Here is a 14,394-nt window from a genome sequence, read left to right as displayed (position 1 = left end):
CGCCTCCGCTGGAGACTCCTAGACACACACAGGTAAGTCTGGGTCAGTCTCTTGTGGGGTCACTGCTCCTTTCTCCTGGGTCCTGGTGCACACAAGGTTTTGTTTGTGCCCTCCAAGAGTCTGTTCCCCCAGTCCTGTGTAAGTTCTGGCGGCTCTATGGTGGAGTTAATAGAGACCTCCTCCAAGAGGGCTTATGCCATACCCAGGTCTGCTGCACCCAGAGGCCCTGCCCTTGCAGCAGTCCACTGCTGACTCATACCTTCACAGGAGACACTCAAACACTCAAAGTCAGGTCTGGCTCTGTCTCTCTGGAGTTTCCTCATGCACACAAGGTTTTGTTTGAGCCCTCCAAGCATCTCAGGCCATTATAGGTTTTGATTCTAAATGTGATTTCACCCCTCCTACCATCTTGCTGGGGCTTCTTCTTTGCCCCTGGATGTGGGGTATACTTTTTTGGTGGGATCCAACATTTCCCTGTCGAAGGTTGTTCAGCAGTGAGCTGTAATTTTGGAGTTCTCACGGGAGAAGATGAGCACACGTCCTTCTACTCCACCATCTTAAATGCCTCCTGTTCCTCCTCCTGCTTCATGGACATTCCTCCAACAGCTTGTCAGATCTGTTAGAAACAGAAAATGTGATGGAAAGGTAACCACTATCAAGGTCATATCTTATCAGCAGTATTAGTATCATCATTGGCATCAACTACATATGCTGGCCACATTTTTCTGATTCCCATTATCTTTGGGCAAAATAGCAGCTAAAGGCACAGGCCCTGGAATTCAGACAGCTTGAATTCAAATTTTAGTCCTACCACTTTCTACCTGTGTGACATTAGGCAAGTTGCTAAACCTCTCTCTGCCTTCATTCATAAGTTTGTGAAGATTAAATGAGTTAATATGTGTAGAATGTGAAGAAAAGTGAATGGTACCTGCCAGGTGTTCAATCAATGCTACTCATTACTATTGTCAGAGAAAAAAGTGGCAGTGTCTGGGAACCCCAGTTTGGGAGATAAGGGGGAACAAAACCATCACTGCTCACTTAGTCCCTACCTTTCTTCCAGAGGGTGCTTACAACTTCAGAAACTAGAGTTCACTAAGGACCTCCTGAGATGTGTGGTCACCCTGAGAATTTTACAAGTTGACAAAATCCCTCTCATTCAGAGGTAAGGAAACTGACATAGAAAGAGGGGGCTTTCCTGCAAGTTGGCTTGTGCTCTTCAGAAGTGGATGCAAGTTTCTGTAGGAAACTGGGAGGACACTGGGACCCAAGGAAGCTGCTGGGAGGAAACCACAGCTGAGCTGAGACCCAGAGGATGGGCAAGAGTTTGTGGAGCAAGGGCCAGTGGGCAGGACACTGTGCTAGTCAGTCCTCAAGCTGTGGTGTTTCCGCTCCGGACCCACGTGGATTCTCTGCTTTGTGCTGCTGGCCTTGGAGCCCTGGGGATCCCACTGTCACTTGTCAGTGGTCCCTGGTAGGTACTGCCAATCTGTGGCACCAGAAGCAGACTGGCAAGTAGGTGGAGAGAAGGGATTGCTCTTTCTTGTCTGTTCAATGTCCTGCCAGCTTCTCCCCTCCATGAGTTCTTTGGCCTGAAAGCAGCAGGTTTCTTCAGCCTCAGTAGCTGAGCAGTTGACAAAGGGCAGGAGATAAGAGGCTATGCAGAGAGTACCAGGGTAAAGCAATTGGCACATAGCATCAGAAGGGATCCCAGGGCAAGGTCAAGTGTGCGGATGGCCCTTAGACACAGCACCTGATACCAGAAAGGGGCAGCCGGGGACCAGAACCGGCCCCTGAGCAGGTCAGAAACAAACCGCAGGACCTGGGAAGTGAGGTCGAGAGATAGGGCCTGAGTCAGGGCAGCTATGGTGCCAAGGAGCCTACACTGCCTTCCAAGCACTGGTGGTTTGTTCAGACGTCCCCAAGGCCAGACTCGGGACCAGGGCTCTGAGAGTGGCAGGTCGGGGAGGGACTGCTCCAAGGACAGGTGGCTGAGACTGTACCCCAGACCACAAGGGAGCTGACCATCCTCTAAGTGCCTTTTGCCTGCATGGACCAAACCCCCTCCCACTCTCCCATATTAAGGGGAAAGCTCTCTAAGAGCTTCTCTGTGGGATGAACTCCAAGGAGGGGCATGAATGTGGTGACCCGTATGCAGAAAATGTGCACATGTGTTTCTACAATAGACTGTGGGGGCTCCTTTTGGAATAGACCTGGTAGATTTCTATGAGGTTGATCATTCCCTTAAACAGCTTGTTTGTGGCATCAAAAACTTCTGTATTCAGCACTCTTATTCACTCCTGTGGTTTCCATTTCCCCTTTTATTTTTAAATATGCATTTCCAGCCTTGACATGGTGTTTGAGCTCCAGATACACAAAGCCCCTGACCATCTTCACAGGAACCGCTCACAGCATTTCAAACAGAACAAAGCGAAGCACCTGCCCTTCCTCCAAACCTGCCGCTCCTCCCCTCTTCCCTATTTCCAGGAAACATGGCATGCTCACCAAGTCACCCAGATGCAAACCCTGAGTCCTGACTGACATCTCCACCTCCTCACCCACAACCAAAAGACCAGGCCAGTCTTCCTTGCCATATGTTCCAGGTCTCACCACATCCCTCACACCCTCTGATCCCCTTCACAGAAGCACTCACCCTCAGTTCCTTGTGGCACAGGGAGCCAGATTCATTTTCCAAAGCACCACCCTCCTCCCCAGAGATGCACTTTAACTCCAGCCAGCATACCTCACTCAGGGGTCCCCGTTGTCTGAGACAAACTATCTCACAGCCTTTCCCTCTCTAGACCCACACATCCTCCCGGGGCCGCCCAGACAGGCCCCACCACACTCCCAGAGCAGGCCAGCCAGGGGCCTGGTCCCACGTTGGAGCAGGAGGCCGGGTGGTACAGACTTTCACCCTGCCTGGTTGCCCATAGTAACAGGAAGGAATCTCTCTGTGTCTGAGGCTCCCACTCAAGAGGCCCCTCTCTGGGCTGTAATGATTAACAGTCGTGAGCGGCGCCAGGATCTATGAATCGCAGGCAGAGATGGACGCCTGGAGCAGGGTCAGGGCACAAAGGCAGTAACTCAGGTTCCCCCAGCCTCATACGGTCTGCCCCTCACCCAGTCCCCAGGCCCGAGTGAGGACCCAGGACAGGCCTGTGCCCAGTGAGAAGTGAGGGATCAGGCCAGTGCTCTTCTCTGCCAAGGGGCTATCTTTCTTCCATTTCTTGTCTCACCATCTGTTTCTCTGCCTTTTCGTCTCAGTCCAGATCACATGGCATTGATGACGCACTGATCAGATCACCTCTAATGGGACACTGACTCTAAAGATGGCCTCTTTAAAATATATAATATCAGTTTTCCACCTTGAAAACTACCGTATACCTAATTCTAAAATGAAAAGCATAACTGTATAAATCTAAGCTTCATTCCCATAATAAAAGCTGTTTCCTAGGGGCATATGCTCAGAGAAGGTTAGCAAAATGCTATTTTTTTTCTTTCTTTTATTTAGCTGTATTAATGGTGTATCACTTTATCCCAGGACCTGGCTAACTGGGCAGCCACTGGAAGACTGCTAATCAACAAAGCATACGGAAGTAGCAAGTGTAGGAAACTGTGCCCTCGAGCTTGAAAGTTTAACCTTGAAATGACATGTAACAGTTCAACTCATTTTTTGGGGGGAGGGGGCTGTGTTCCCCAATCAGGGATTGAATCCAGGCCTTGGCAGTGAAAGTGCCGAGTCCTAACCACTGGACCAGCAGGGAATTCCCTCAGCTCATGTTTTAGTGATCAAAACGAGTCACATGTTCTCATCTCACTTCAAGTAGGTAGGGAAATGCAATTCTACCATGGACTTAGAAGGAGAGCTAAGAATAGCAAACTGCACAAATGACCAGCAGTGGAGGACTCAAATCCCTGGCCTGCAGATGGAGGTATGAAGGGACAACTGCTTCCCCTCAACAGATGGAACTACCTGTTGGTTGTTGCAACCAACTACATGGGTTGTGATTTCTCCAATGAGCAAAACAGCAGTGGACTCCCTTCCGTGGTTTACAAGTATGTACAGACGCTTTCTAGAAACAAACAAGGAACCTGATTGCCCTGGAAATGGTGGGTGTGGAGCAAGAAATTTTGCCTTTCACTTAATATCCTTTGCAATATTTGAAATTCTAATCATGGCATTCATTTGTGCAGATTTATCTATAGGATGGGTTTCCTTGGTGGCTCAGTGGTAAAGAATCTGCCTGCCAATGCAGGAAATGCAAGTTTACTCCCTGGGTTGGGAAGATCCCCTGGAGAAGGAAATGGCAACTCACTCCAGTATTCTTGCCTGGAGAATCCCATGGACAGAGAAACCTGGAGGGTCACAGTCCATGGGGTCACAAAGAGTTGGACACGACTTAATAACTAAACAACAACAACAACCTATGCAAATGGCCAAATAATTGAGTGCTTATGATTTGGAGTAATCAAGCTTTGCCCAAAATAGATCATCCATGTGCTGATGGGACTGACCTCGGGTGAAAGAACACTGCCCTGCCCCCAGGAACCCAGCCAGCTCCAGCCCCAGATATTTCCTGGTACTTGATGCTTCTCTGGAGGAAACAGTAAGAACTCCGGCCTTTGTCCTCAAGACTCAGAACATTTCTTCTCAGTCCAAAAGACACATTATACCATCCCTGGACTTAGAGAAGAAAAGCAACGGTGGACACCATGACCATGGCTCAGAGCAAGCAAGTCCAATGTACTAGTTTCTTAAGAATTCTCAGATTTTCATCTGGGATTGCTTCCTACTACCATCTTGGAGCCCAAGAAGGGGTCCTGGGCAGGACAGGAGTTCAGGTAAGGTGTGCTGATCAACTGCAGGCAGCAGGAAGCTGTCCTCCTAGAGCCTGGCCCTGGGGACCCTTCATGCCATCACTGTAGGACTGGGAGTCAAAATGCAGTTGGTCATGGGAAGGATGGAAAGATGGAGTCACAACGTGAGAAACAGCCTATCTGGGTGCATGATCCAGGGCCAGTGTTGGTCCAAACCCTACTCTGCTCTCCACACCCAAGCATGCATCCACTGCCAGCTGGAGGGGACTGCTCAAGACTTAGAAGATGTCCCTCATCCTCAGTCAGCCTTCTCAGAACAGGGCCTCAGAGCCCAGGGCAGAGCAGGGGCAAATGGGTAGAGAGTGCAAGTCATTAAAGATATAGATGCGATATGTTCCTTTATCATTCAACAAATAGTTCAGTATTTTGATTCACCAGGCATTTTTGATTAGCAAGGAGCCCAGGACCAAGATGGGAACTAAAGGACACACAAACATGTCTAAGAACTAACTCCCACCCTCACCAAACCCACCACCCAGAGGGGAGTATGACCCAAAACCAGACACTGGGGTGCAGGCTCCAGTGAGGCTGACAGAGTCACACACACAGGAGTCACCTCTCCTGACATTCTCAGGAGCTGCATCCCCAGCGTCTCCAGGTATTAAAGTCATTCCTTCCTGTCCCTCATTTCCACCTGGGCAGGCAGATACCTTTCCACTTTAGTCCTATAATCATATTAGTCTTCTGGTATCTGTTCTTTTTTTTTTTTTTTTTTAACATTTATTTGTTCCTTTGTTTGTTTGTTTATTTGACTGTACCATATCTTAGTTTTAACATGCAGGATCTTCAACTTCATTATAGTATGTGGGATCTAGTTCCCCGAGCAGGCATTGAACCTGGGCCCCCTGCATTGGGAGTGTGGAGTCTTAGCCACTGGACCACCAGGGAAGTCCCCTGGGACCTGTTCTAACTTTTCTTCCTTTCTTTGAGAAATTTGACTGTCCTTCCTTATACCCAAACCAAATAAAACCCCTCTTTCCCAAGGATATGCCTCTTGCTTCTTTCTCTGTTCAAGCAAGTCAGCAGTTTTAAATATTAGCTGAAGAATTGTGTCTTCTGGAACAAGGTTGTCAGAACCAGAGCTTTTCTAGTTGTAATAAATAAGAATCCATTCAAACCCACTTGAGCCAAAATTTATTTATTATAAGGTATCAAGTTGTTCCAGACAATCAAAAGGCAGGTTTTCCCAGTTCTTGGGGACCACATAATTTCTCAACACCATCTCACTATGAATCTCCGTCATCCTTCCTTTTTGACCAGGCCACACACGTATCATGTGGGATCTTAGTTCCCCAATATCAGGGATCGAACTCATGCCCTCTGTGTTGTTAGTGCAGAGTCTTCACCATTGGAATGCCAGGGAAGTCCCATCTTCTTCATTCTTCTCTCCATGGTGGCTTTCTCTACTTCTCTACCCACATCATGGAAGATGCCAAGGTTTACAATTCCTTAGCTCAAGCAACCCTCAGAATTCTAATCTCAAAATTTCAAAAGAAGGGCACATGTTTCAAGTTGTCCACCTGAAATATCAAATAACTGTGACCCAGAGAGACAGTCATGTAATTCCAGCATGACTGTAAGATCCACCTGTGAAGATGGAGCATCTCTTACAGAAGAGGAGAATGCTGTCCTGGGCAGATAACCCCAAACTCCACATCACCTGCGTCATGGCACTTTAGGAACTTATTAGGATTATGTATAGTCAACCTACAGAGAAGCTGGCCAGGCCTCTTGTGTGCAGATAGAGGTGTCTACAGCAACAAGGGCAATGCCAACCTGTACAGTCCTTCAGTCAGCATTCTTCATGGTTGGAGCAGCTTCCATGAGCAGCTGGAGATGCAGGGTGACCACCTGCAAACACTTGGGCTGGTACCGGAAGTAGACAAACAGGAAATAGACCGGGAAGCCACTGAGCAGGAACAGGAAGACATACAGGAACTCTGGCTGGGGATGGGCCATGATGGGCGCCAGCACCAGGTAGACAGATGCAAGGACCATGGTGGCAGGGATGATGATGGGGACCTGCAGGGACGGAGAGACCTGGATGATGAAGACATGCCTGGGAGGTGGCACAGGGCGCCTGGGGTCTGTTCCTTCTGCCTGCTCACCTTCCTGCTGCTTCCACCTGCCACCGACTCCTCTCTTCCAGAACCTACCATAACAATTTGTCAGGCCAAGGGAGACACCTGCTGGGCTACAGAGGCCCCCTCCAGGAAGCAGAGTCTTTGGTACCCAGCCTGATCCTCTCTGTTATGTAAGTCTCGCTGGGTGCTTGCATCCTCTCTCTGTTCAACTCCCACTGTTCTCCCCCAGTGTCCTCCAGAGGAGAAAGGCATCCCCAGCAAGGAGAGTCAATCTCTTGTGATCCAACTGTCCCTTATCCCCCAGGACACACAGAAATTCCCTCCCAAATACAAGAGTGTTGACCACTTTCTTTCTTCCTCTGGGCCCCAAGTGAGGCCGTGGTCCAACCACCTGCATCATGCAACAGCTTATAGTTGGAAAAGAAGCCCATGTATGTCCTGAAATCTACCTTGTAAGGTCGGGGAAGATTCTTCTTTATCCGTAAGTACAGGAGACAGCTGAAGGTGATTCCGTAGGTGAGCCAGCCAAGGAAGCTGAAAGGCAAGTGTGAGCCACTCGTTAACAGGCCCCACCATGGTGGGGCTGGCAAGAGGGGCCAGCCTACTAGGTGCAAACCTAGAGCAGAGCTGCAAGCACATCGGAGCCTCTCAGCCACCCCCAGCTCCCATGATCTGTGCAGCCGAAGGAAAGAAGAATGGAGACTGGGGCACTGAGGACAGGGGTGTATTGGAGGGTCCAGCTGGAGCTTTGTCTTCAGGCAGAAAGGGGCACACGCACAAGCCCACCCGTCCACAAGGCTCCAGATCAGGCCTGCTCTGACTGCCCCTGGCTGGCTGGAGGAGGACAATTTCAAAGGGAGGGAGGACTATCTGTGTTTCCAAAAGAAAGAAGCTGGTGGGACCTCAAGGAAGGCTGTGTTCCCCTCAAGGGCCGCACACTCATAGCAGACTGCGCTGCCTTGGAGTTGGTGATGGGCACCAGAAAAACCTCTGTCCTCTGTGTCTGGTGTAGGTCTGACGTAAACTCCACATAACCTTGGAGGCCATCCCTTGAGGTTGTCCAGATGGGGAGATATGGGGCCCTGGTTGACATGAATCATCCTTGAGTTCTCATCTGTGCCAGGACGTTCTCTGTCACTCTCCCCTATCTCAGGCTGAAGCCCTTAAGAGACACCACGGATTTGATTTTATCTTCACTGTACAATGATTTTTTTCTTTCTCACAGGAAAAAAGATGAAAAGAAAAACAATGTCTATTACTTAATGTTCTGAAGAAAGGGACATCGAGTACTATATATCCTGTTCCAAAAGATCACTCTTAGGACAACAAAGGAAGAGAACATGTGATGCTTGCAAAATTACTCTGAGAAGTCCTCTGCCCCAGACATCGTGCCTGCCTGGTGGGTTAAGAGTCTGCTTGTTGAGAGAAGTTTAAAAATGCCAACTGGATATCACAATAGCTCATCATTTGTGCCCCTGAGAAGGCAATAAAGGGGATCAGAACATCTCCCCACTTTGATGCGATTCCAGAGTGTGCCCACACAGCTTGGCTGTGGGTCTGTCCTGAGTTCAGCAGAGCTCTGTTGGGTCAGATCCAGAACAAAGACCAGCCTACAAAGGGAAAAATGACACCAAGCCAAAGGCTACGAGTCATGTGAGTGAAGCCTGAATATTTTTACACTGTCCTGGAGACAGAGTAAAGGGACCAAAAAAAAGAAAGAAAATGATAAAGACAACACAAGACTTTATTTTTTGGTGAAAACTGGTCTCATTGAATTTATGGAAACAGGGCAAGAAAGGAGGGTATTATGTTTAATTTTGGAAACTTAATTGGGAAAGAATGGTTAAAACAGTGTGTGTGTGTGTGTGTGTGTGTGTGTGTGTGTGTGATAGGGGCTTCTGGAAATGTGCATGCACATAAGAGTATATATGTGTGCATGTCTGTGAATGGGTATACATAGGGGCCATGAGATACTCAGCCTGAGGGGGCAGTCTCACTTGCCTCAAGAAGTTCACGATGGTGTTGAAGTTTCCTGAGATGACCAGGATCAAAGCCATTGCTGTGGTGAACATCAGGGCTGGAGTTGGCGTGAGGCGATGCACATGAACCATGGACAGAAGTTGGGGCTGGGGAGCAAAGTCAGGTGTCAGGTAACCTCCAGTGGAGCCCCACTGGGGGTCTGTCCCCAGAAACTCCCACCCTCTTCTCCATTCAAACTCCCTCAGGACACCAAGGTACCCAACCAGATAGTCTCCAATTCCCATGACTTCCTTCCAGATGTAAGTCACTAGGGATCGCCTGGAGTGACCAGACTCAGGGGGCAGGTTTGGGGGGGGGGGGCATCCCTCCAGACCATCCAAGACCCTGTAGCTTAGGATGTGGGGTTGCAGTGTGGAGAGATGTAGCAAGTGCCTGGCTAACCAAAGCTTTTGACTTTCTGTTGCTCCACCTGAAGACAGAAAGAGGGACCAGGAAGGGAAGACTGAGGAGGAGAGGGGAGAGGTCGGGCCGGGTGTGGGTGGAACATGGAAAGGGATACTGGGTTACAGGGTAGACCGTGTTATCCTTCAGCAAATACTCAGTCCCCTGCTCTCTGCCTCTGTGGAAGAAATATATTAATAGTTTCCATCCACTGATTTGAGCTTGCCAATGAACTGTGAGCAGGAGAGACCCACAAGAAGCTCTAAATATGTCTGTGTGGTTTGGCCCGGTCTCTTGAACCCCTGCCACCTGCCATGGCAAAAACATGCCCCAGGAGCCCCTATGGCCTGGGTCCCAGGATTAGAACAGATTCGCAGTCAGAGTGAGAAGATGTGAACACAAGCCCTGGCCTGCAACCGAGCCACTCAGACCCTTTAACTCATGAGCAACATGGAATGTCTGTGTCCTAAGCCTCTGGAATTAGGGGCTGTCTCCTGGACAGCATTACTGCAGCAAAAACTGACAGAGTGACAGAGAGTCCCCCAGGCGTGGAGGGCCCAGAGGGTACACACTGGCTCCTGGGGCTCCTCCCCACTGCCCCGGTACCACTGTTGCACAAAGATGTCCTTGTTACCTACAAACCTCTAAGGTGTGACCCAGCACGGTGATCTCCCAGAACCTGGAGGTAAGAGGACTGGAGTGTAAGTGGAGAGGCAGGGAATATGTGAGCCCTACTCTCAGCAGAAAAGAGGGCTATGTCTTTCGAGGAAGTCCTGGTTTGGGCTAAATGCTGAGCTCTGGGAGGAGAAAGCTTAGCTGGCTGTCCTTAGAGGTATGTCCCTTCACAGTTCCTTAGTTCCTGCATCACTGTTGTCCATATGAGATCAACAGTTTTTTTTTTTTCTTTTTTTTTTTTTGAGATCAACAGTTTTTAAAAGGCTAATTTTTAAACTCTGTACTCTATATTCTTCTGCTGCCCCCATCACCTTGCCCAGCACACACCCCGTGTCTCACCAGATGGCCCTCTCTGGCAGCCACGTAGGACACACGGCTTCCGCTGAAGAACGACCCATTGGCAGAGCCAAACGACGAGAGGGCGACAGCCAAGGGCACCAGCCAGGCCCAGGCCCCCAGAACCTGGTTCCTAGGACAACAGAGAAATCGAGGGAAGGATCTCCAGCCGCAACCTGGAAGACAGCCTCAAGGCCACATCAGAAACGGAGCCTGCAAACCCAGGGGCAAGTTAGAATACTCTTGGGGGATTATCTTCCCCAGGGCGGGGCTGTGAACAGCTCACGTGACTCACTCACCCCCAGCTCACAGCCATTGCGTCGGTGGAAAGGATCTCACTGGGCGAGAGGACTAGCAGGTAGCTGACGTTGGCCAGCATGTACAGGCCGGTGACCAGGGGGATGGTGATCATCAGGGCCCACACCAGGTTCTGCTGCAGAGTTGGGGAGAAGAGGCCACATGTTAGCCCGTGAGGTCCTTCCCAGGGTCTCCGAGCAAGCTCAGGAGTGCAGCGCTGAGCTGATCCTGGCCCCAGAGCACACGCCAGGCCAGGGGGCATTGGCCGCGTGTCCCTCCTTCATGAACTTAGAGTCCCACGGCATGGACAGGCCAACCGACAGGTGTGCTATAAGGCCGTGAGGAGGACTCACAGTCAGAGCGGTGGAGGTACAGTGGAGGGTGGGCACCCGGGGGCGGGGGGAGGGGGGAGCCATCGTCAGAGTTTCTGGAACGAGCAGGGCCTTATGCTGGGTTCTTCTTGAAGAATGGAGGAGATTCTGGCAGGTGGGAAGCAAGGAGGGGCATTCCCAGCAAGGACACCCGCAGAGCAAGGGGTGCAGAGAAGAGGCAGGAAAGTTAAAGATCTCCACAGTCAGATGGTCCCTCCAGCCTGTATTCCAGGACCCACCATGCCCACTCTGCCTATTCTCTGGGTCCCCAGGACACAGGCCCAGACTGAGGGCCATTCCATCCAGGGGTTCTTTTCTGACCCTCAGTCTCCTAGAGAGGAAAATTGGGAATCACTGGGGATCTGTGAACTGGGACTCCCCACTGTCCTGCCTCTCTGCAGGGTGTGAGGATCAGCAAAGCAGAAGGGAAAGGAAGGGCCTGGACACAGGGACTGTGGGCACTGGGACTGGTTTGCATTGTAAGAGCCTCAGCACCTAGCTGACCCGGGTCACCCCCAAAAGTGTATTCAGCACGCATGCATGAAAAGTAGGTGAAATCAGAGTGCTCCCTCCCACTCCGAACCCCTACTTCTGGACATCATTCTGGAGCCAGGAGCAAATGGAGGGAAAGGGCCTCCCTCAAACTTGACCCAGCATTTCCCTAGGCTCAGACTAGCCCTGCATAAACTTAGACTCCTGCCTAAATTTAGACTCCACAATAAGAACACATTTCAAAGCGGGAGAAGCATGTCCAGGGCACTCCCGGGTCTCCTGGAGGGCTTTCTCCAGAGGTCTTTTGGTTGACCTTGGGAAGAGCAGGCAAGCACTGATGAATGTACAACCCCTCCCTTCAGTACCAAAGGTACAACAGAACATGACATTGCTATTCCTGACATGTGAAACAATACAGAGAAGCCACCCTTCCTCACTAAGACATAAGGAGCTCTCTTTCAGACTTGGGATGGGGCTGTCCCTGTGTGGGCTGCACCAGTGTTCCAGGCAGACCTCCTCCCCACCCCTAGAAAGGACACTCCTTCATTTAAGCGTCTACCCCTGATGCACATATCTTCTGTTCTCCAATATGATATAAAAGGCAGTTTCTATGGGGCTCTGTAATAACCTAGAGAAATGGGTGAGATGTGGGAGGAACTCAAGAGGGAGGGGACATATGTACACCTATGGCTAATTCATAGGTGTATGTATAACAGAAATCAAACCAATACTGTAAAGCAATCATCAATCAATTAAAAATAAACAAATAAAAGAAATATTTAAGACTTTTTAAAAAGCAGTTTCTAGAGCTTTCTGCCAGAGCTGAGATCTGCCTGCAGGAAAGTTTGGAAGTGGGTTTGGGAGGAAGGGCAGGGGGCATGGAGGATGAAGAAATAATCTGGGAGCCCACTTCTGGTCCTTGGGGTCAGCCTGGGTGCTGAGCCGGTCCTCAGATATTCCCCCAGACCCCTCGTAAAGTCCAAAGTTTCCCACTGCCTCGCAAGAGCCCTGCAGACCAATCCCCTCCCAAAGCAATGACTAGCCAGCCCCAGGCTCACAGGTGGAGTGAGCCAGTCAGGACTGGCTTGTTCTTCTGTCCCAGCCCTGAAGCTATGTCCTGTAGTGGGCTCCCATGCTTCAGCAAATATGACTTACATATCTACTACAATGTTCCAGAAAGAACAACCCAGGAGAGGGAAACCTGAGTCATCAAGCACAGCTCCTTACAAGGGGTCTGACTTCCAAGTCACTCCCCCTTTCTAAACCTCAGTTTTCCCACATGAAAAATGGGATGATAATGTCTACCTTCCAGGAAAGCAAAATGAGCCCATGGATAGGAAACAATAAAGTTCCCCCCTTACTTGAGAAGCTATTATTCATATAATTACATAAACTAATCAGGAAAGACATTGGGCTGGCACTTTAGTTCCATGAGTACAGAAAGGCAGCCCCTCTTTTCAGCTGATTTCTCATAGTCTTCAATCAAATAACAATTATCGGAACTACTAATGTTTGGAGATTTCAGGTCCTGAAGCAGTGTCGCGGACTCACGTTTGAATTCTTGAGCTCCTCCGTCACCTGGTTGAGGCTATTCCAGCCATCAAAGGACCACAGGCACTGGTAGAAGGCCATGCTGATGTGCCCGGCCTGCTGGGACGTGTTGTGGAAGGCGGACAGGAGGGCTTCAGTGCGGCCTCGGCCCTGGCCCAGGACCACAGCACCGCCCCCCACGATGACCAGCAAGGAGAGCACTTGGGTGGTCGTGCACACATTCATCAGCATGGCGGTCATCCGCGAGCTCCAGCAGTTGACCAGCATCAGCAGCAGGATGCAGGTGGCAGCCACCACCTTGAGCATAGCCTGGGGCAGCGAGGAGCAGCCTGGGTAAAAGGGGACCAGGACGTACTCGGCAAAGCTCAGTGAGATGGCTGCGATGGTGGCCGGTCTGCCCACCAGCACAAACATGTAGATGACCAGGAAGGCGGGTAAGGAGCCAAAAGTTCGTAGGATGTAGGTATATTCCCCTCCAGATTCGGGAACCAGAGTCCCCAGTTCAGCATAGCACAGGGCACCCAGTGTGGCCAGAAGGCCACAGACTGCCCAGACCACAAGGCTGGCCCCAGGGCTGCCCATGTAGACCAAGACGCCCTGTGGTGCCATGAAGATGCCGGAGCCGATCATAGAGCCTGCAGTCAAGGACACAGCGCTCCACAGGCCCATGTCCCTCCTCAGCCTCAGCCCCTCATCCCCCGCCTCCTGCTCGGCCACCCCCTCATCACCATCTCCTTGCTGACTTCTCTTCATCCTGGAGCTTCAACAGTCACTGCAGCTAACTGAGCAGAAGCAGATGCTCTGATACCTATCGGGCTCATGGGCTTCCTGCAGGAGTTAATGATTACAGAGCCTGGAGGAATCTGAGCCAGGGACCAGAGAGCCAGAACACAGCTTTCAGAGGGGACCACGCCTCTCCTGATCTCCCAGCCCTTGTCCAGCCAGAACCCAAGACAGGGAGGTTGCAGGAGCTGTTCACTGATGCAGCTCAGGAAAAGTTAAGGAAAGAGGTTTTAGTAGGAATCCCTGATGCCCAATTGCACAGCAACATGTCTGTGGAATCACAGTTAGCTGAATGCTCCGTGCCAACAGTATGACTGCTGAGTTACTGCACATCAGGACTGTAAGAAACTTCTGGAATACTTTTATCAGCCAAACAATATAATCCCAGCTTTGTTCAGATTCCAAGAAAAATGGCATGAGTCCTGTTCTAAAGCAGAATGCAAATGTTTAAAGAAGAGGATCCAAATAGTTTGAGAGAGAACTTGTTCCCCCTGCAGGAAGGCAGTAGG

General features: G+C 50.3%; 1 protein-coding gene across 1 annotated transcript; it reads right to left on the bottom strand.

The window, feature by feature from the left end:
• Positions 1-6,663: 6,663 nt before the first annotated feature.
• On the bottom strand, positions 6,664-13,855 carry LOC133065291 (b(0,+)-type amino acid transporter 1-like). Its single transcript, XM_061156098.1, has 6 exons — positions 13,103-13,855; positions 10,691-10,824; positions 10,395-10,524; positions 8,961-9,085; positions 7,409-7,493; positions 6,664-6,897 (listed from the first exon to the last, which is right to left on the bottom strand). The coding sequence occupies exons 1-6, from the start codon at positions 13,853-13,855 to the stop codon at positions 6,664-6,666; spliced, it is 1,461 nt and encodes a 486-aa protein (XP_061012081.1).
• Positions 13,856-14,394: the final 539 nt, after the last annotated feature.

This window comes from Dama dama, chromosome 11 (assembly GCF_033118175.1).
Source record: "Dama dama isolate Ldn47 chromosome 11, ASM3311817v1, whole genome shotgun sequence".
Classification (NCBI taxonomy): domain Eukaryota; kingdom Metazoa; phylum Chordata; class Mammalia; order Artiodactyla; family Cervidae; genus Dama; species Dama dama.
This window is presented reverse-complemented; position numbering and strand designations above follow the sequence as displayed.

What these genes read in the sequence shown, in the direction of transcription:
- LOC133065291 (XM_061156098.1), bottom strand. Translation starts at nt 13,855, where the DNA reads ATGAAGAGAAGTCAGCAAGGAGATGGTGATGAGGGGGTGGCCGAGCAG. An exon ending in ACCATCGTGAACTTCTTGAG is followed by an intron (nt 7,494 to 8,960) that starts GCAAGTGAGACT and finishes CTTGCCTTTCAG; the next exon opens with CTTCCTTGGCTGGCTCACCT. An exon ending in ATCTTCCCCGACCTTACAAG is followed by an intron (nt 6,898 to 7,408) that starts GTAGATTTCAGG and finishes CCGTCCCTGCAG; the next exon opens with GTCCCCATCATCATCCCTGC.